Genomic DNA, 23404 nt, shown 5'->3' on the forward strand with positions numbered 1-23404 from the left:
AGCAGCAAAACATTTAAAATAAATACAAATTTAGAATTTAAATAAAACAAGCAAATAGCGGAAATAAGTTATTTTGCTCAATCGATAACCCTTACAGTATATTTAGTAAGGGAAAGTTAGCCTATTGCTACATCAATCTGGGAACTAAATCTAAATCACTAGCTTTCTTCACAAATGTGTTAATAAAGGTGAACTTTGTCAAACCCAACTCCCTTGACATACTTTGTGGGAGCCAATCAAAGTTATTGGGTATCCCGAGGGCCTGGGATTAAAGAGGGAAAAATTAAAAAATGGCCAATATGAATGTATGAGGTGTGTAATTTGGGTATTTTGGGGCTGCTGAATCCATTCCAACCATTAGTTTTCAGTTAAAATGACTCCTTGGCCATAAAATAGGCCACCGCTACTTTTGTCTGTCCATGAGACATATAATATTGGCAATAAAAAAAAAGTTTGAGTAGGGTTTGAATTCATGAAAACTATTCAAGATCGGGTGGGTAAGCACACATCATGACACACAGGATAACATGATACAATCTGACAAGGAACACTCAAACACAGGGTTTAAAACGGGGACTAACAGGACACAGGTGAACTCGAATGACATTGGCTAAGCCTTAGCCAATTAGGCCTTTGTTATGGCGAAGGAGTCATTTTTACTGATAACTAATGGTTGGAATGGATTCAGCAGCACAACAATACCCTAATTACACACCTCATACGTTCATATTGGCCATTTCTCCCCCCCCCCCCCCCCCTTTAATCCCAGGCCCTGGGTATCCCGATACACCCAATTTTGATTGGCTCCCACAAAGTATGTCAAGGGAGATGGGTTTGACAAAGTTCAGAGGTGATAGTAGACACCTTTATGAACACATTTTGTGAAGAAAGCTAGTGATTTAGATTTAGTTCCCAGATTGATGTAGCAAAAGGCTAACTTTCTCTTACTAATTATTCTTCATAATGTTCTTCCTCAGATATTCATGGCAAGGCAAGATTGGCAGATTTTGGAATAAGCAGAAAATTAGGTGAAGGAAAATCAACTATACGCACGAGCCCTGCAGGAACACCATGCTGGATGGCAAAGGAGACGTTGGTTAATGATCAGTGTTCTGTCCCTTACAAAAGAAGCACTGACATCCAGGTTGTTATTTATTTTAATGAAGGACAACACAAACATGTTCTGGCATACTTAATGCTCATTCTTAACCCATTAACTCATTGGCCGCCTCCCCCGATAGTCACGAGAAAATTCCAATGTCGCTCCCCGCCAGGCCCGATAGTCCCGAGAATTTGCTTTTATATAATGTAATGTTTAATTACATTATTCTGCAGCCCGTGAAAAAGTTTGAGCTTTCAGTCATATAACGAACCAAAGATATCACTCATCACAGTAAGTGTGTTTGAAAACAAGAGTGTAATAACGTATAAATCTCAATAGAAATGAATAAAACTCCCAATAAACCACAGTGAATGCATTTAGCGTGGCAGAGCGCAGCCCGCAGAGTGCAATCAGCGGCACACTGGCCACACGCATGTAAAGGGATGTGGGGCAGGGATGTGCAGAGAATATTTAGAGAGGCAGGGGCTGACATTTCTAAAGGGGCCTTTTGGTGGACAATTCTATTGAATGCAGCCCTCAGGGGCAGGGGCTCAAGCCCCCTTTGATGTCTATGTGTGTACATGCCTGGTGAAGGGGCTGGCAGAAGCGACAACGGAGCAGCTGGATCTGAGACCATTTTGCACAAATCAAACAAAATCCAGTAAAATGTTCACTTGGAAAGCCATGACCTGCCTCATTGGCCAACAACACACAGCTTCATCATAACCCCCAAAGTCTCGACAACAAAATATTATGTCCCAGGCAGCCAGACAACAACGAAGATCAGAAGATCAGATCAGCAGGAGCGTCACAAGGGAAAAGTGGGACGAGTCTGAGTTACTAGGGCCCAAGGTGGAAGGGGCTTCATTATTTTATACTTTTGCTATTGAAAAATAGCAGATCTACAAGCTTGCAGCGCGACACTCGGTGCCATGCTGTGAGCTTGTATATATCTATTTTTTAAATCCCCCTATGTAGAAAATTCATGGGGGGCCCGCAGTGAATCCTTGTACCCAGGGCCCAGCACCGACACCCAGTTGGAACAGATCCTCAGCCCACTACAAACACACGTATAGAAAGCCTGGTGAGGCGAGGTTACAAACAACACAATCACCTACTGGACAAGATGCAGCGCCGTCGGCCGGTCCAGTCGACCACCAACCGATCTTCAAGCCCTGCTACGGGAGTGGAGAGGAGAAAATATCCCCCCCCCCCCCCCCCCCCCCCGGCGGAGTCCTCAATCAGGCGACCATTGTCTGAAGAAAAGCAACGTGTCGCGTCCATATAACTTCCATCGGTATGTAACAAAACTGGTGAAAATAGCAGATCTGCAAGCACACAACGCCTCGCATCCATGGAGCCTGATGGGAGGAGGAGTTCTAGGTGTATTATATTCCAGTTCTCAGGAAAGGGTCGCGTCCAAACTCCCAGCGGTGTAACAAAAAAAAGGAGTGAAAATAGCAGATCTACAACGCGTCGCGACGAGTGGAATCCAACGAGGAAGAAATGCAAACACGGCGATCGTCATTGTCAGTAAGTTTACTGTTGTTGTTTACATCCAAGCCTAAACTACTTTTCTTCCTCCTCACTTGGCTGATGCTGCAGCGTGCGTGCACGCGCAATCGCGCATTTGCGCGTGTTTGAGGCGCGCCGCGCAACGGCGCAAGTGCTTGCAGCCCGAAGGAAGGAAACGCGCCTGGAGAAATATCACCACTGGCCGTGTGTGATCGCTGCAGTCTGTTCCGTTCTAAAGCCCGCCTACTGTATCCGGTTATGTAACACTCACATGCATGCAAGAAACGTTTCCGCATCCGGTATAGACCCAGGCCGGATCAGCAACAAGCAGAGTAACTTGATTCCTATCAGTTCTCTACGAGGCCACTGAGCAGGGGCGTCAATTGGGTATGGCAGGGGTATGCAGCTGCCATACCTTGGCTACAGGGGGAAATAATAAAAATGTACTTTTCATCGTGCCTGTTGTTAAGGTATGGCAACATGACTGGTGTCTAGTCATGTTGCCATACCTTACCTTTTTCTGAACTGACGCCACTGCCACTGAGGCCAGCCAGCAGTTTGCGCACATCAACAGAGCATGAGAGCGATTCAATTCAAAGGAACGTTATTGGCATGAGAAAACATAGGCTACGTTTACATCGCCAAAGCAAGTGCCACAAATAAATAAAACAGTTGAATATGGGGAACATATTTACAGTTATACACATAGGCTTTGCCTTATATAAAGTTATAAGTTATAAGTGTGTGTGTGTGTGTGTGTGTGTGTGTGTGTGTGTGTGTGTGTGTGTGTGTGTGTGTGTGTGTGTGTGTGTGTGTGTGTGTGTGTGTGTGTCAAAATGTGATCTGTGCAAAATAAATGTGAATTTATGAATGTGAATAAAAGGTAAAAAGCTTATTTCTATTTGTGTGAAGTCAGTATGACGCCCTAAGGGCAAGAGGTGACCTATTACAGCCCTATTACACTATTCCAGTTATTGCCCTATTACACAATTACACTTATTACACTAGTAAACTTATCTGATAAGTGCCTGACGCCATAAATACAAATATCAACTGAATTATCCACTTGAAAAGCAATCGATCACAAAAAGGTCAATATCTCCAGTTTTATCAATTAGAGCTGGATTTTGGTCAAAAATGGCTATTTTGAGATGGCTGCAACTATAGAAAAAAAAGCTTTTTATTTTATTTTTTTATTTTTTGGTGAGACTAGAGGTTGTCTTCTTTCTTTTCAGGTACTGTAAGACATTGTCGAAAAAACACAGAATTTAGGAAAAATGTCAATATAAAAAAAATATATAAATTTTTTTATTAAACAAAATGGCAGGAGAGCCATACAGTCAATGTTAAAATGGCGGCCAATGTGTTAAACACCATCTGTCATTTTAGAATAAACAACATAGGTTTATAATAATATATAATTCCGAGTTGACACAAATTCCTTTTAAGGGCTTTTGATGCACGATTAGCTCGCTGTGATGTGTGAACCGTGGTCCACTCCGGAACAGATTTATTTTATTTTATTTACTGGATTAAAACATTTTTTTTTTTTTTTTTTTTTTTTTTTTTTACTTGTTACTTTCATACTTGTTCCAACTTCCAATAATAATAAACATGCATCATTTATTTTGCATAAAGGAATTATATATAAAAGAAAAAGAATAATATATATATATATATATATATATATATATATATATATATATATATATATATGCGATTAATCATGCTTAACTATGGACAATCATGTGATTAATCAAATTAAATATTTTAATCAATTGTCAGCCCTTTTTTCCCCCTGAAAACTCTACAAGCTTGTATCTTCTGTTTTTGAATATTTGTGGCACAAATACCTTTCAGTTGGGGTGAGGGTCCGCAGCCAATTATATATTTCAATTTGGGGGGCCGTGGCACAAAAAAAGTTTGAGAACTACTAATTTAGAAGGCATTTGTAGAATCTGCTTCAGGTCTTAATGGGTTAAAACTGAGACTTAAATGATGGAGGAACATGGTTGTATCATTTACTGTATAAAAGAAGCTTTGATATCCATGTTGTTTATTTTAATTAATGACAACATAACAATATTGTTAATTGTTTTTATACTCATTCCTAAGGTGGCTGGGATGTTGATATATTACATCCTTTCTGGAGGATGCCATCCTTTTGGTAATGGCTTTATGTCCCAGCCCAACATTGCCATGGGAATCTACAACCTGGATGATGTTCAGGATGTTGTTGCTAAACAACTCATCGAGTTGATGATCGGTGCAGACCCAAAGAGAAGACCTACAGTGGAGGAATGCTTGGCTCATCGCTTCTTCTGGTCAAATGAGAGGTACGATAGAAACAGTGAAACATTTTGCCTAACACATATTAAAGGGATATTTCATTTTCATAAAAGACTTCTTGTCATGTTATTGTCGACTCAGGCTTTTTGGACAGATTTTTAAGATGCTTGATTCAGTATTTAGATATTTGATATTAATTTGATCAGACACTCCCCCTTCTATACAAACCCATTGTAACTTCAGTTCAAACTCCATTTTAACCATGCTATATTCATCCAAAACACCTGTCCTTGGCTCTGCCAAGGAAAAATCCAGGAAGGGACACCAATGTCATTTTCACTATCTCGCAATTCCAAACCTCAGATTGGTCGCACCATGGGAGCCAAACTGCAGCCGGAAGTTAAGTAGAATGCACTGGAGTCAGTAGAAGCCTGTGGAGCAGCCTGGGAGCAGCTCATGAATAAACACTATCTCTGAAAAATTCAGACCTTTATAACATACTCAGCTCAGAAAAAAAAGGCATGTCACACGTTTTTTTTTCTTCTTTTTTTTCCTGCAGTGGTGATTTTCGATGTGCGCACTGTCAATTTATAACTGATCTAAAGACCACAAAGTGTGCCAAGTATTGCGAGACTGTCCCCTGGTTTCCTGTCTGGCAACCAAATATTGTGATACTTCTGAGGCAGAAACTATTACTGTTATTATTATTATTATTTAATGATGTACTAATTATGTAATTATTTGCACATCGAAAAGCAAGTGATTGTAAAAATACCTGTGATATGTCTCCTTTTATATTCCTGAACAGATTATATGACAAAGGTCTCAGTCATTCATAAATAGTGTTTGTTCGTGAGCTGGTCTAGCTCAGCTCCATTCACTGCCATGTATTTCATCGCACTTCCGGTGCGAGTGTTGACTCCCATGGTGAGCGTCATGGCCGGTCATGGTGCATCCCGGTCACGTGTTTCCTTTCCTTCTATAAATACCTTGGGTTCTGCTGACTCATACTGCCCTCCTAATATATCGGGCCATTATTATTATTATTATTATTACCCCTATTATTATTATTAATGTATTTATTTTTTACTTATTTATTTGTGTTATTTTTAGTAAGTAATTTTAAAGTAAGTATTTTTTTAAGTAAGAAGCTTGTGAATGAAGTGGTACAAATCACAGTGTGATGTTCAGTGGTGAAGCTGCACTATACATACTGACCAGAGCATGTGAGCGGAGCGGTGAGCGTGAGCGAGCGACTTTTCAAATGGGTCTGAGCGGCTTTGGAGCGAGGATTTTCCTCCGCTCCCTGGAGCGCTGACCGTCCTCCGCTCCTAGCCGACCCTGTTGGGGCCGCGCACCGCATGTTTCCAACAAAACCGAGCCGATCTATGCAGTAGTGGCAGTGCAGCCATATGTCCGCACCGCGGAGAGGAGAACAGACAGAGAATTCCCTTTATCACGATATCACTCAAGTCAAATGTATCTATATCATCCACACACGTAGGCTATGTTTATAATAAATATCCTACCTTGTGTGAGTTAAGTTATATATCACCAGCCAGTCAAAGAAGGATACGATTTGAAATGCAAGTGAGACTGATTTGGCTGAATGAAAAACACACGCCACAAGTAGCCTCCCTCTCTCGGTTGTGGTGATTAATCAATAACCAACTGGATTTAATATTGCCCGTCTTATTAAAAAATACAATGCCTTAGATGGTGTATTTTGTAACATTGAAGGCTCATTGAAGCTCTCCATCAAGCCAAGGCTCACGTTACCGCAGGCATTTGTGTTGGGAACACTTGTTGTGGCAAAGCAATGGAGAAAGTGTTTCAGATATGGTAGCAACCTACTTTTTTTATTTTGGCTGCTGACTCTGATTGACGACCCTGAGCGGAGCGAGCGCGGAGCGAGAAATGCGGAAATCAAGGTGAGCGACGTAGCCGCGGGGAGTTCTCTGGTCGGCCACGAGCGGGACAAGAGCCCTCTGGAGCGCGGATCAGCTTTCGTTGCCGCTCCACTCCACTCACATGCTTTGATACTGACTGCTTGTGTTCATGTTCTAACTATGACATGATATAAGCATGGATTAATGTAATGAATGTTTAGTACTGTTTACTACGATTGCGACTTTTAGATCACCGATCAACTGGAATCAGTATCTGCCGATACCGATATTCCCGCGTCAAATCCATGAATGCTTCTATGTATTGTTAGTGTAGCAGCATTTATACATTTAATGATTATTACAAAACATTGACATTGTATATTAAGTATAAACATTAGGAGATTGCAGGCTGAGGTCCTTCATTTCAACTTGTATGAGTTGAAGCTGAGGTTACATTCAGTCCCACATATAAATATTGTGAAAATAGCTGATCATGCTTGTCGATTGGCAAAGCCCATACCGATCAAAGCCGATAGAGGCATTATCGGCCAATCAGGATCACTGACCGATCAATCAGCACATCTCTAATGTTTATAGTGTCTTTTGTTATTGTAACTAGCTTGTATTTCTTGTTGCTGCAATGTGTCCAGGAGCAGCGGGGTGTCTATGAAGAGTGACCGCTCTAAAGGAGAACCTCTTAACTTCAGTGATGAACCTGGACCTTCACACACACAGTATGTGAATGTCATTTGAATCTTACTATACAATATCAGGGCTCAAAATGTGCTTTTTTACTTGGTAGCACCGGTGCTACCAGTTAAAACAAAAGCACCAGAAAAAGTTTAGGAGCACCCAACACAATTTAAGGAGCGCCAATATGTAATCATGTGTTTAATTAATAAAAACAACAATATAATAGTGTGGTTTAATTTACAAGTAATGTTTTTTTTTTTTTTGCAACCCATTTTCATAGTAAACCACATACACCGGACAACAGGATTGAATCCAGACAGAGCCTGTATACTGTATCGTCCTATTTACCATCCGGAAAACGCATTAACATTAACGTGACATGTTACTATCTGAAGTAATGGTAGGCTGCCCTGTCCCTGTGGTTTTCATATGCAAACCGCTCAATCAAAAGAATGAGAGATTTATCTGGGTGACTTACAATGTGTGCACCGTGGTGCGTGCATTGTTTCTTTCTGACAACCACCTAAATATTACCATGATATCAGATGGCAATTTATCTCAACACAAATTGATTAGACGTTTGCCCGGGACCCAAACTAGTGAAAACAGCAGATCTTCAAGCTCACAACACGTCGCTTCAAGCTGCTGTGAGCTTGTAGATTGGCTATTTTCACTACTTCATAATTTCACTACTTCATATTTATGGAATTTCTCAGATGTGTTTCCAACTAAAACAATATTTAACAGATATGACTAACTTACACATTTTACGTATGCATTGGAATGTTATATTATAGCAATTGATGCAACAATGATGTATGGAACACTAATGGAGAGGGAACATGGCACGCATTACGCATTGTGCGTAATGCAAGCCCGACATAAAGGTATACAGTGTTTATAGGCTGGCTTAATTGCAGGGAATCCCGCATTGCGCTGCAAGGAATCAATTTAATTGGTCGGGATGTAGAGAACCCAGGATCGTGCTACCGCTATTGGCCGTTTTGTCAGACGCGCGAGAGATTTGACTGGTCCGTTTTCCAGCAAAGTCCAGGGAAACGGGGATCGCGATTTGCAGGCCTACCTCAACAGAAGTCACAGCAGGCGCCACCGTACCTGGCACAGTGGGATCTTTATTTTTTATTTTTTACAAGTAATGTAAAATCACATAGTAGGCCACCACTGGGACTTGCAATATCCTGGGCCATAATTATGAGTGGGCACCTCAATTGGCTATTTTGTCCAACATGTTAAATAAAATAAAATAATTGGAAGATTATCTCAAGTAACACATGTTGTGAACATGCAGGTATGTCATTATCAGACCTACATTTTTCCTTGAACTTCTTCTTTATGATTGGATAATGGTTTTGTAGCAATTATAGAAATATTAAACCTTAAATAGAAAATCTTGTTCCTTCGAAACAATTGTGGGCTTGCTGTAAGCCAAAAAACAATGGTATAATATTGAATGGGGAACTCCGAAAAAGAAAATTTGGCGCCACATTACTCTGGCATACTTTTGCCAAGCAACTTGATTTAAACTTTAAAACGCTCACACGACTTTGGACCTTTTCCGGCCAATAGGGACGAGCTGTAATTGATTAATCCCCACCCCCTCTGTATTCCTATTGGCTGGGCTTTAAACATCCATAACTCCAGTTCACAGCATGGTCTTGAAACTTGGTGTCTGGACTTAAACAGCCAATAGGGACTTATTACTTAAGCCCCGCTCCTCGTAAGCCCTGCCCTGTCTTCCTATTGTCTGAGCTTTAAACAGCTATTACTCCAGTTTGCAGCATGGCACTGTCTTGAAACTTAGCGTGTGTATTTAGATGGCCAATAGGGACGAGCTGTAATTGCTAAGCCCCCCACCCCCCTCTGGCTTCCTATTGGCTGGGCTTATAACTCCAGTTCCCAACATGTTACTGTCCTCAAAGTCGGTGGGTGGTCCGACAGACCTAACTGCTAATGCTGACCGCTACTTCGGCTAATGCTAAAAATGCTGATGCTAAAATGCTAATGCTAATGTGAAAAATCTTAATGCTGATGCTACAAATGCTAATATTAAAAATGCTAATGCATACACTTAGCGAGTTGCAGGCACACTTCAATTTCGTAGGAATTTTCTCTTCTAGTATTGAAACTATTAACGTTATAGAGAACGCATTCTAAAGCGATTAACCAGAGCTCTCAGCCAGCCACGATGTCAAAATGGGGACCAGCGACCAGTGACCACCGTGGCTTTATAATTTCAATATATGGGTCAGTGACGTGACGCCCCAAAAAATGTGTTTTTAAAAAAACTTTAAATAGCAGGCATAAAAATGATTTACTTTTGTTCTACTCACTCTCAACTTTATGGAAACACATTTTGTTTTTAGATATTTTATTGGAATCAGACTTTATTCAGCAGTTTGTTGTACTTGTGCCTAAAATCGTCATATGGAGAAAAATACAGATTTTCTAGCCCCGGCCCGAAATGGATCCGAGAGTGATTGGATCCGACCCTAAAATGGAACCGGGGAGACCGGACCCGATCTGGCCAGGTCTTTGGCCCGAACTGTGTCCGATGCTATATACTGCTTATTTTTCTTTTGAGACTAATACCATAGACACTATAGAGCGCAGCAGCGCACTGTAGCCGCCGCTCCGAGGACCGAGAGGTGAGAGCGATTGTGGAGGGTTGCGTTTGCTGTGCGTCATGCAGAACAGTTATATCCACAACAAACACCAACCTGTCCAGGCAGTGAGTATGTTACTGTCCAGTTAGTGTCCACAATACCACAGCTCGCATCACAAAACTTTCCTCCCGTCAGAATAATCACAGACGGGGACGTGCAGAGAATGTTAGAGATGCAGGGGCAGACATTTCTAAAAGGGCCTTTTAGAAATGTAACTGAAGGCTGCATTCTCTTGAATGCAGCCTTCAGTTATGATATGGAAAGGGCCCGGGGACATTTGAATTTATTTTACCAATGTAAAGAAATGCATTCATGGTCTGAAGAGGGCACTTTTTACAGACGGATAAAAGGGCAGGGGCTCAAGCCCCCTTTGATGTCTGTGTGCACGTGGCTGATCACAGAGATGAGACGAGACTCAGCTGGCTTGCGTGTCGGTGCATTTGTGTTGCAGATAGACAGATTTTTGCCGACCTTATGTCTCCCATCCCCGCAGATGATGTCCAGAAACATATAGGCTAAATGACTTTCCAACCTGCATCTTCCAGCCAGGTGGCCTTTGTTTGGTTTCACCTCGCAAAAAAAAGCCCTCCATGATTTTCACTTCTGCAGCAGCGCAACGCTTAACGGGACTCACTCAATAAGCCAGAACAGACGATAATATGGATTTGGGAGTGTAATTACAATGCATGTCTCATTAAAAACAATATATATTTTAAAGTTGAAGGATATACATGTTTAAATCTCGGGTCCTCTCGGATCCTTGTGGGTAAATGCATTTTGGACAGCCCCGAACGGACCCGAGGCAATTAGACCCTACCCTACCCTAACCCGAGGGACAAGTGAATATTTTAGACCCGAAACGTCTCGGGTTATCGGGTCCTGGAAGACCCGTGCTATGCTCTACTTGGCGTCTCTGCCCGATGAAGTAAAGCCTAATATGCTGTATCTCCCCTAGCCTATAGAGAATTCACTTTGGTCTAGGGGTTAAGATGTTGGCTTTCCACGTGGTAGGCCGGGGTTTAAATACACTTTTAGCACAGACCGGGGAGTCGTTTTGCCGAACGGGAAGGGACAAGGTCGGGGCACCAGGAGAGTCCACCAGCGGCCCCAGCTAATAGAAAAAGCTAAACCAATAACTAAAATAGAAAGGAAGCTGATGGGCCAACCGGGCCACTAATCTTTGACCATGTTTGTTTGTTCTGTGACTCTTTGTAAGAATACAGAGTATGGCTGCGATGGAGATGGAGACGCACTCTGAGAGCCTGCCAACCGAAGATGACAACAGCAGTGAGTATTTCAGTCCAGAGGAACATACCATATGTCACCAGTTATTGAAAATGTATTCTCTTTATTCCATTGCATTATATTTTAATGATTTCAATAGCTACATTTTGGTGACATTATGCTCTTAAACATTATGTTTCAATGCCTCCTGGTCTATCAGGGCCACCTGGTCTGTAGCAACTCATAATGTAATAACAGCTCATAATGTAACAATGGCTCATGGCCATGGCCATCATTGCCCCTCATGTGGGCCTTGTGCCCCTCCAAAAATGACATGCACTGAGACCACAGTGGCCTTAATGCCCCCAGACTGTACCACTTTCTCCATCCAGCGACTCGACCCTGATGGTGCAGGAATGAGCATGGATCAGATTGTAAATACCATCATTTATTTATTTGATTGCAGATAGTCTACATCAAATTTAAAATCATCCTTAACCTCCCTTAAACCTCAAATGCAATGAATTATTTCAATCTTTATTTTTTATTTTTTTTCATGGCCCTCAAGAAATAGACAACAACAAAGGCCAAGTGGCCTTGCCCCTAAAATGGAATTCCAGGCCTGCTCACAATGTACTAAAGTCTCATATTGAGTGTTACATCATAATAATCAGTATCAGGTCCATATCATTGTTGTAGTCAGAGCGTTTCAGGCAAAAATCGTGCACTTTGTGAAAGAAGCATGTAATTTGGCACACAGTTAGAACATATATATGTATTTATTTCTTGCACAGTGTTTTGTGTTGTTGTTTGCATGTTATATGTGAAAAAAGTGGACTGATTGAATGCACACTTGTTGTTGCTAAAACAAATTCCTATGTGTATTACACAATGGTAAATAAAGGAATCTGAATCTGAATCTGCCATATGGAACATTTTTGGCTATAGGGGCATTGCAGATTTGCCTTGGGAAACTTGTGGGAGCCAATCTAAGTTGGGCTCTAATAAACTTTACTATAGAGTAAAATAATACAAAAAATAAATATGCTTTAAGTGCTACTTAAAGCATATTTATTTTGTGAGGGGGGTCAAACTAGTTGTTTTTCGGGATTCTGAATCCAATGCAAGCATTTGTTTTGCACGGAAAACATTCCTTTCTGAGAAACGGCCGCCACAAAACTGTGCAAAGTGATGACTCATCACTAAACCATAGTTTTATGGGGTCTGTTTTTAGCCCAAGGAATGTTTTTCCTGCAAAACAAATGCTTGCATTGGATTCAGAATCCCGAAAAACACCTAGTTTGACCCCTCACATGCTACTTAAAGCAGATTTATTTTTTGTGTTATTTTACTCTATAGCAAAGCCCAACTTTGATTGGCTCCCACAAGTTTCCCAAGACAAATCTGCGATTCATGCTTCTTTCATAAAGTGTACGATTACATCAAAATACTGCCTGAAACGCTTGGACTATTGCTACATTGTCTAACAGTTGTGTTGATTGGTGACATATAGCAGTTGTGTGGAGGTTACCGCTTAAAAACCTCCTACTCGGCCATCATGAAGCTGCAGTATCTAAATCCCCACAGTTTTCAGACAGACTGTATGATGTATGTGGTCGACATGTATCTGTTATCAACATGCTTCGATTACAAAACAGTGAAAGACTGGGAGAGGGGTCATTGCAGGGTCAGATTGGTGTAGGGACCCATGCATTTGTCTTACTCTTACCAACTGGCCAGCATGTTACTTTCATACACGACAGAGGTTAGAAAAACAATTTGGTAAAGAGTCTTGACTTCACAGTGACAGTTGTGACTCATGGGAAATATGAGAAAATTGACAATAATAAGAATATGAATGAGAATAATAAGAATAACTTGAATTTATATACTGCTTTTCAAAAACCCAAGGCGCTTGACATTGGCAGAGCCATCAGTGATTTTAACAAAGGAATATATTATGTATGTACAAAAGGAATGACAAAATAATCAGGTAAAATATCTTTAAGAGATTTTTTTAAAATATCTTTTTATGGTATGATATGTGACACTAAACCACATAGTTACATAAATGTTATATGTTATATGTTATATGTTGAAAACAGAACAGAAACGGCACATGATGGACGTCAAGACTTTTAACACTAGTATACAAGCTAACAATACTTCACACGGTGAAGTATTGTATTGTAATTTAAAGGCTATTTTAGCAGAAGAGAAGGGTAGAGGGAAATAAAGTGTAGACCAAGTACAGCAACCCCAGTAAATTTACACATTTTAAAGGATTTCAGTTAAACTATATTTCACAGATTTTCAGGAAAACATTAGCTATCACAAAATGACTTAACATGAAGCAGCATTGTGATGCTTACAGTAAATGTCAGTGGTGGAAAAAGTACTCAAATGATTTACTTAAAGTTATACCATGTAACTTTTTTTATAAAACAAATCTTAAAATTGTCCTAACTGTTAAATCGCTAAAGTTTTAGAACACCCACTCCGTTATTTTCAGCTTCTAAAGCCTTCACTTTATATGTTTTCTATGATCCTGACCGGGCCCCGGTTTTCGCGGAAAAATTACGCCATCATACACTACCGGCCAATCACAGCGAGGGTTATACACTGCCGGCAAATCACAGCGCATCTTGAAGTGGGGTCGCTATCACAATAGGGCGGCCATATTTGTAGGCGCCCGTGTGTCTGGTGTGTCTCTATACTCGAGTGAAGCATGGGTGAAGGAGTACCGTTTCTCCGGAATGCCTGAACGCACAGGAACCAGGGACCCCTCTAAAGATAGATCTCGGCGAGGTGGAGGCAGACGCGGGGGTGTGAGACCCGGTCCGCGGCGAAAAACGGCCGAAAGACGCGGACGCGACCGCGGTTTGCTATAGAGCTACTGACCACTAGTTGAGCAACTTACACAGTATAGCTTTAAGTAAAAGTATAAATACTGCAATGAAGAAATACTCTGTTACAAGTAGAAGTATGGAATTCAAAATGTACTTGAGTAAAAGTACAAGCTCACAACGCGGCGCGTTGCGAGGCATTGTGTGCTTGTAGATCGGCTATTTTCAAAAATCCTACGTATAAACTAGGGCTACTGTGCTTAACGCGCTCCTGTAAAGCTATTATTAATTATTGGAGAGATATAATAGAGAAAGGTGTGTGCGTGGGAGCGGGTGCTTGCGGGGACTGAACTGGACCCTGTCCTGTCTATACAGTAGGCTACTTTCCTGTGCGTCTTTGACCTACCAACCACAGCAGCTTACCATACTATTGAGCTGGCCGGTAACAGTAACGCCTTGTCCTTTTTCTTGGAGTAGGCCTATTTGCATTATTCAATCATACATGTATTTCGCATACTGTCTTTCATGAGGGCATAATGAGCCTACTGTCGGCTAATATCCTTGTCGCTTAAAAAAGTAGGCCTAGTATACTGTATAGGCGTAGGCTATTTCTATTCTATTTAATTCTATTCTATAATAATAACTCCAAACACAGCAAATACAAATCGAAAACAATTGTCTTCGTATTTGTATTTGCTGCGTTGGGAGTTATTATTATCATCATCACAAATCAGGGTCTGCCGAACTGGCGGCTTTCCTTCTTTTTATTTTTTCTTTCTTTCTTTTTATTCTTTATTTTTATAATTTTACAGGCTCAAGATAGAGGAGTTAGGGCAGGGGTAGGCAAATATATTAGGGAATTTTTCTTTTCTAAGGCATTAGATGGCAGCTCATTTAATTGATGCACAGTTAATGTTACGGGAACTCCAGGACTGACTGCCTTACAAGACATAAGCATTTGTGATACAGAGAATTAAAAAAAAAAAAAAAAAATCTAAAATAAGAGTTTGTAAAGTGAACTGTAAACAAGCTGTGACACCTTTAAAGTTAGTTTCCACCTAAGACAGGCACAAAAGTTACAGCCAGAGACTCACTGAAGCACTTTGACCACAGGTCTGCGATCACAACAGAGCAGCAGCAGCAGTCAGTCAGCACCAGCACCACTCGGGGAGTGTGTGACTCATAGTATATAGACTGTAAAGGTGTGACTGCACTTCCTGACTGTCTGTATACCACCAAGCAGAATAAAAGTTGAATAAGCATATTTCTGGTGGAAATACATTATCTATTTGAACATTATAGCTCATATATGTGGGACTGTCAGTCCAATATCGGGGGGGGGGGGGGGGGGGATATGTGTAAAAAAAAAAAAATCAGGGGGCCAGTTTTGGTCTGCGGGCCGCCTATTGCCGACCCCTGATTTAGGGGTTCCTAAATCCTCAATTAATGGGTTGCTGGTCTTCTCTTCTATTCCTGCGGTCTTCTCTGCAGGAACACCCTTTCCTAAATACTATAACCCCAAAATTGAGGATTTAGGATCTTAAATCCTCATTGCAAAAATAGGGCCCTCAGTGTTAATTAACTCTACTTGTAAAAACTAGTTATTACCACTTATGTTTGAATTCAGCTACATTAAGGTACTTACTGCATTATGTGTGTATCCATAGGTTCCATTGAAGATAGCATTGAGAACAAGGATAAGGTAAGATCATTTGTATTTGGTTATTAAAAAAAAAAATATATATATATATATATATATATTAAACCTGGGCCGTTATCGGCGTTATCGTGCTGCGTTAACGCAAGACTCTTGTCGGCGGTAAAAAAAAAATATCGTCGTTAATCGCGGATCAAAGTTGGGTCTGGGAGCTGCATGCGCAATGACATCACACACAGGACATGCTGCATTGTTTTGTTAGATGCAGCCTACATGTTGTCTAGGCAGAGGCGTTCTAAATTATGGCTGTATATTTCACAACAATGTGCATGTTAACCCTTAAGTGCTGTTCGGGTCATTTTGACCCGTTTTACATTTTCATTTGAAAAAAAAAGGTAGAAGTTAAAAATGTTTCCACCTGAAACTCACTGGCCTTAAAGATTCTTCTGAGATGAACATGTAAAAAAAATATTTTTGCACTACACCCATGCTACACCCCCCTCATATTTTTTGAACCTTAAGTGCTGTTCGGGTCATTTTGACCCGGAAGCACAGAAATACACAGTATTATGCCAAAACACAGACACACAGTCACCCCCACTTCTAACACCCCCCTTCCGAAGCCCCATTCCGAACCCTCCCCCCCTTCCTATAAGCATGAGCAATATTGCTCAGTATTAAATGAAGTCGTTTTTTTACATGGATTTCAGCTAAATCAGTAAAAACGCCTAGCTCTTTCAGTGTTTAATGTGATATAGCAAAGCAGAAATGCAAACATTTACCAAATATATCATATGAATTGTTTGGTATTGAGTCAAAGTCAATGTATCATGATGATTTGTTAAGTTAAAATTTATATTAGTGTTGTTTTTTTTAAACCAAATATCCACCGGGTCAAAATGACCCGAACAGAACGAAGGTGTAGTGAATCTGAACAGAACTTAAGGGTTAATGTCACACTGTCATTGGCTGCACCTAGTGTGCTGTGCTAGTTTTGATAATGAGACGTCAGCTTTACCTATATTCAGTTGTTATTACTCAAACTCACTGCATGGACAGACATGTCTCCCCGTTCTGTCTCCTAGCTAGAGTGCCCTAAAAAGGGTTTTCAAGCCGCCTCCTACCACGTTTTGACTGTCGTGATCATTGCCGTCACAAAACAAGCTGCATGTTTAAAGTGCTCCATGTTGTTAAATGCTCCCCTTAGTCGACTATATCACTTGTGCAACCACTTGTGCAAGAAAGAAACGTGTGTAAATCCGTTGGAGTGCAGCAGCAGCAAGGAAGCACAAGTAGCCTACACTGTAAAAAACGTTGTGCCTTCTCGTTCTGACCACCGCAAAAACGAGACAGAGTACACTGTCAAAAATATTTTGTACACCAACATTCTTTTTTTTTTTTTTTTTTAAATAAATAAATAGGCTACAAATAAAATAAACATGCAGCTGTTAATATTATGGGCTCATTGGGCTGTTTGCAAGACAAATACATTTACTGCACCCAGCATTTAGCTTGTCAGAGTGGTCTTGTTGGAGCGCCTTAGTGCAGTTGCAGAGTTCATGTGCTATCTTCAATATGTTTTAACATGTCAGATTTTCTTTTAATGTCTACATTTAAATAAAGTGATATTAAACATCTAATTTACTTTTACCTTTGTACTTTTGGATACCTGTTTTTCATATGTGATTGTATTAACCAACTTTCATATGCCCTTTTGCACGTTCAGATCAGCCCAGAGGAGCGACGTCAAAAAGAAGTGGATGAACTGCTCTCCAGACTTAACCTCAAAGACAAAAAGTTGACAACTGCTGACATTCTGAAAATTGGCCCTTCAATAGCGGGCAACCAAATGATAACTGAGAGTGACATAGCTTATACATTCCTTCAGAAGCTGTTAATGCTAGACCATAGAGCCAGGTACATCCCAGTAACAGTAAACAGTACAGAAAAAGATACTCAAGATTCCTACAAGGTTTACAAAGAAGAAAGTCTATTTGACTTTTTTAGTGAAGCCAATGTAAACACTGATCATAGCATGAAGCAGAACGGTGTCCATCCAATGGACGTTCAGATGGCTGTGTTTCACTGCTCAGATAGCTTTCTCAGGCAGAACATGATTACCAAACTATCACAGTGTCAGTATGCCTTACCTTTACTTGTGCCTGATCCAGTCACTATGGATATTGAGTGTCCTTTGTGGACATTTAGGCAAATAAAAAAATCCTGGAAGGTAACTGATAGTTCAGGTGCCATCACAAGTAAGAATATGCCTATTTGCCAAGCTGAGACACCTATGGTGTCATTTTTTCGCCTTGGTTCAGTGGCATCATCATCTAAATCTCAGCTGATGAATACCTTACTCAATGACCGTCACAACACATTCTTTCATAGGAATTGTCCAGGTGCCACCAAATCTCACTGCCTGATAGATGGCATGGCAGAGATTGCCTGGTACTTACCAGCTGGCAAACCAAATGATGCTTTCTCGGACTGTGTTGCCTTCTGTAATCTTCATGGAGATGCTCTATCACATGAAAAACAGTGTGAAATACTGATTGACAAGGCTTCAATCAACGTCGTCCTTTTGCCTACTCTGGGAAGAGGTGACAAAAGTATGACAATGGTGTCAGACCTTGTTAAGGGTCCAAAACCTCTCATTTGTCTCCTTGCTAATAATGACTCTGTTGCAAAACAGATAAAACCAGGAAAGTATACAATGGGTGTGAAGGATAGAAGTCAATGCGATGTGGTCGAAGAATTGAAAGGAATCATTAGAAACATTTTGTCAACATCCGAAAAAACCTTCCAACTTGAAAGCATGGGAAATGTTTCTGGATTCAAAACAGATGAAGAAGACCCTGAATGCCAAGAAGGTAAAACTGCTGCTCGGAAAATTATGGATTTGCTCAAAGGAAAAGAGCTTTCAGAGATCAAAGACACATTTCTTCCTTGCCAAGGCAAAACCTTGTGGCATGAGTGGTGTAGAGTAAATAAAGATCTGTACCACCTCAGAGGAAACACTGAGAAGGACAGATGTGAAAAACAAAAGAAGAAGGAGCTAATACGACAGAAACAACGTAAGAAACCCACCAGTGAGCTGGTAGAGGAATTTATTGGAAACCTGAAGAATCTGAAAGAAAAGGAAAAACTCTACTTCTTAAAATGGATTGTATTCTTTCTGGATACCGCCTTCACAGATAAACTTCCTGAAATCAACCAGGCATATGATGTAAAGTGGTCTGAGATCATCGCTTTGAAAAAGAAGAAGACACACGGCAAGGAGAAGAAAAAGCAGAACAAACCAGATTGGCTGGAGATTATGCAAAAAGAGTTGGAGGACATTTCAGATGAACTACAGTCTGCTGTTGGAGTTGAGCACATCTTCAGAGAACTAGGACAAATCTATGAAGCCCATGCATGCATTAGTGATAGAGGGAAATGGTCTCAATACCCTAAGCTGGCTGCGGAGCTTATGATAGCAGGACAGCCAATGGAGCTGATGGATGGAGATGCAGCCCATGTGCCTTTAACATGGATCACTAGTGTTCTTGATGAGGTCATCAAGACACTCGGAGACAAGAGAGTTTTCGTTTTGTCAGTTTTAGGCATCCAGAGCAGTGGGAAATCTACCATGCTGAATGCAATGTTTGGATTGCAGTTTGCAGTGAGTGCTGGCAGGTGCACTAAAGGGGCCTTCATGCAGCTAGTGAAAGTGTCAGAGGAGATCCAAAAAGACCTAAAGTTTGACTATGTCCTGGTTGTGGACACTGAAGGACTGCGCCCTCCTGAGCTGGCAGGACAGGACACTCCTCACCATGACAATGAATTGGCAACATTTGTCATTGGCCTGGCCAACATGACATTGATCAACATCTTTGGAGAGAATCCATCTGAGATGCAAGATGTTCTTCACATTGCTGTTCAGGCCTTCATGAGGATGAAGAAGGTGAAACTTTCTCCAAGTTGTGTGTTCGTTCATCAAAATGTTGCAGATATTGAAGCTGGTGAAAAGAACAAGGTGGGAAAGAGACGCCTACAAAAAGATCTTGATGAGATGACCAAGTTAGCTGCCAAAGAAGAAGCGTCTGATGCAGAGTTCTTCAGTGATGTTATTGCATTTGATGTAGAAAATGATGTGAAATACTTTACCCAATTTTGGGAAGGCAGTCCACCCATGGCCCCTCCAAACCCAGGTTATAGTGAGAACATCCAAGAACTGAAGGCATGTATCATCTCAAAAGCATCAATGTCTAATGGAATGACACTTTCACAATTCAAAAGCAGCATTAAAGACCTTTGGAATGCCATGCTGAATGAAAACTTTGTTTTCAGTTTCAAAAACACACAGGACATTTTACTGTACAGAAAGCTTGAAGAAGAGTATGCAAAATGGACCTGGTCTTTGAGGGAAAAAATGTTGACAACAGAACACCACCTTCACAACAGAATTGAAAATGGGAAACTGGAAAGAATTGTGCACAATGATCTTGTCAAAGAAATGAACAAGAGCCGTGAAGAAGTGGAACAAAACATGAAAAAGTACTTTGATGATGACAGAGTTAAAGATATTCTGGTTCAGTGGAGGGGACGATTTGAAAACAAAATGAAAGAGTTTTACGATGAACTGATGGGAGGATCCAAACGAAAGCTTGAGGAAATTATTGAGCAAAGGAATGCTCGAAAAAGACTGGATGATAAGAAGACAGAATACGAGAATAATCTTCTGCAGAAGAGCAAAGAGCTAGCACGCAAGTTAAAAGACAAGGCAAAGGATGAGAAGGAACTTAAGAGGGAGTTCAATGATGTTTGGAAAGGTTGGGTTAATAACTTAACTGACTATATCCATGCCATACAGGATATCAACATGCAAGAGGATGTGAATTCTATCCTTGGAGAGGAATCACACATTCCATGGGATCTTATAGAAAGACGCAAAACCATCTGTGATTACAAAACAATATCAAATATTGGGAATTATTCTGAATATGTAACTATAAGAAAGCACCAAGGCGACTTTCAGCAATCTCAAGACAGTGAGAAGGAGACAAAAGGAAAGCCGGATAACAGACTGTGGAATACAGTCTTTGGCTTTTTTGGGCAAAGTCAACAAAAACCTGAAGATGATTCTCATGGTCTTCCTTGTGAAGATGTTAAACTGATACAAACCTTCATTGATGGCGTTAAGAAACAATCCATTGCCTTAATTAATAAATACCCTGTCAGCACAATAGGCTACAATATCAGTTACTTGCATGAAGTAGCATACAAGGTCAAGAACAACCTGAGAGAATTTGGATTGCAGAACTCATTTGCCCTTAACATGGAGTTCCAAGTTGACCTTTTACTTCACGTGTTTGATATTGCAGTGGCAATCCTTTCAAAGTCTCACAAGGAATTCAAGAAGAAAAATGATGCACATATTTATTTAGAAAACAAAAAGGAACAATACTATAATGTATTCAAAGGCTGTTGTGAAGGTAACTCCTCTGCTGCTGTGCTTAGTGAACTGCTTTGCAGTGAAATGAAGAATTCTGCAATTCAGGCTGTTCATGTTAAGACTGCCATCGATTTAACTGGAGAGATGAGAAGTAGTCACCCTCCTTTCAGTGGGAATAGGCGTAACTTGGAGAAACATGTTTTACAATCACTGGCAAAAGAAGAGGACTTTAAAAGTTACATGAACTACATCATACATCCAAGGGAACAAGTGGAACAATTTATTAAAAAAGCTGTTGAAGAATACATCTCCACCAATAAGGCCAAGGTACTACGTATCATGAAGAAGAATGTGGATGACATAGCCAGACTTCTGAGTCAAGCAGTGCACGATGCAACAGAAAAAGTGAAAACAAAGAGAGGAGACACCAACATGTGGTTGAAGGAGTTTTCCAGTCCATTAAAAGATGACCTACACGTTGCCACCAACTGCTATGATCATTTCAATGACATAAACAACTTTGACTTTCTTAAAGAGGAGATTGAGAAACACCTGAAGTCCATGAAGGAGGATTTGAACAAGCTCTCGTTCAATGTGGTGGATGTCCAAGTGACACCAGATCAAATTCTCATTGACCAACTGTGCAAATGTTGCTGGGTACAGTGTCCATTCTGTAAAGCCATTTGTACCAACACCCTTGAGGATCACAGTCCAGATACGCATTGTGTCCTTTTCCATCGCCCGTCTGGAATTATTGGATGGCACAGAGGTACAGTGGAACTTGTCATTGATTTCTGCACAACTTTGGTTGCCAGTGATCAAACGTTCCGCTCTAAACCAGGTTCAGAGGGGACCATCCCATACAAAGAGTATCGGAAAGGTGGTCCAGAGTATGCCAACTGGAGAATTACCCCTGATGAATCAAAACTGACCTACTGGAAATGGTTTGTCTGTCGATTTCAAAAGGAACTGGAGGAGCATTATGGCAAGAAATTTGAAGGCAGAGGAGAAATTCCTGAAGAATGGAAAAAGCATACAAAACGGGAAGCTATACAAAGCTTGGAGAACATGTAATCTTTGAATGGACTACAAACAAAACCACTTTAGCTTTTATTTGATTAACAGCAAAATGTGCACAACATGAAGTGCCTGGCTATTGCTGGATTATTAAATTCATGATTTTTTACGCAACTCAAAATTAATAAAACAGACTCATCATCATTGTATTATTATTATTCATTGAGAAATATGTAACCAACATTACAAAATAAACCTGATCATGCCATGACGACATGTCTGAAGTCTCCTCCTACTCTGATGTAACTGATTATGTAATGATGTCACAGTGGAACTGAACTTATATGACTGGGGCCTAGCTCTCAACAGTCAATCAGTCTGATTTTCTCTCTACACCAATTAACGTTGTCGAAAATAGCCAATATATAAGTTCACAATGCTTCAATTCCAACAGCACCAAAGGCCATAATTGCCGTTTTGGGAGTGAGAGTGTGTTATCACTTCAAGGTGTTTTGAGCTTGTACATCAGCTATTTTTGCTGTGGTTCAAATTCAGCTTCCCAACAATGTAGTAGAAAGACAACAGGTTGATCACCATTGAATGATTGACATGATGTCATGATTTATTGACAGTCTTCCATATCTACACTCATACACTAGCGCCACCATGAGGCTCATTCGAAAATTTCAAGTGGCATTTCTTCCTCGGCGGGAATGTGCGTGCAACATTTCATGGAAATCGCACACATGATTTGAGGCATTTTGTTAATCAAGATGGAATATGACACATTTGAAAGACCTTTTTCGTTTAATTACTTTAAACATGCTGTGTACCAATTTGAGTGATGTTTGGACAAAATCTGTAGGAGTACTGTCTAAAAATGAGTTTTGCACTAATCGGCCTCTTGGTGGCGCTATAACAGGCCTGTGTGAAATATTTGGGGCAGAGGTTCTGCTCTGGCACCCAGAGAATTTCGCTGCCATCGCGCCAACGGTGCCAGCTGTTCACAAGAAGGACGTATACATATACGGACGGATAGACAGACAGCTAT

General features: G+C 40.6%; 1 protein-coding gene across 3 annotated transcripts in view; it reads left to right on the plus strand.

Moving 5' to 3' along the window:
• The window catches only part of LOC308283758 (interferon-induced very large GTPase 1-like), a 48681-nt gene extending 26054 nt beyond the window's left edge, over positions 1 to 22627 (plus strand). For 2 of the 3 annotated variants that reach the window (XM_080724238.1, XM_080724239.1), the window contains exons 4-9: positions 978 to 1144; positions 4733 to 4953; positions 7446 to 7529; positions 11389 to 11459; positions 15910 to 15944; positions 17626 to 22627. In XM_080724238.1, the coding sequence (XP_080580364.1) occupies positions 978 to 1144; positions 4733 to 4953; positions 7446 to 7529; positions 11389 to 11459; positions 15910 to 15944; positions 17626 to 22410 (5363 nt within the window). In that variant the 3' untranslated portion in view covers positions 22411 to 22627. The remainder of the gene's footprint in view (positions 1 to 977; positions 1145 to 4732; positions 4954 to 7445; positions 7530 to 11388; positions 11460 to 15909; positions 15945 to 17625) is intronic. The other variant, XM_080724240.1, reaches the window with a different exon arrangement.
• Positions 22628 to 23404: the final 777 nt, after the last annotated feature.

The sequence above is a fragment of the Nannobrachium achirus genome (genome assembly GCF_963921795.1).
Source record: "Nannobrachium achirus genome assembly, chromosome: 4".
Lineage (NCBI taxonomy): Eukaryota > Metazoa > Chordata > Actinopteri > Myctophiformes > Myctophidae > Nannobrachium > Nannobrachium achirus.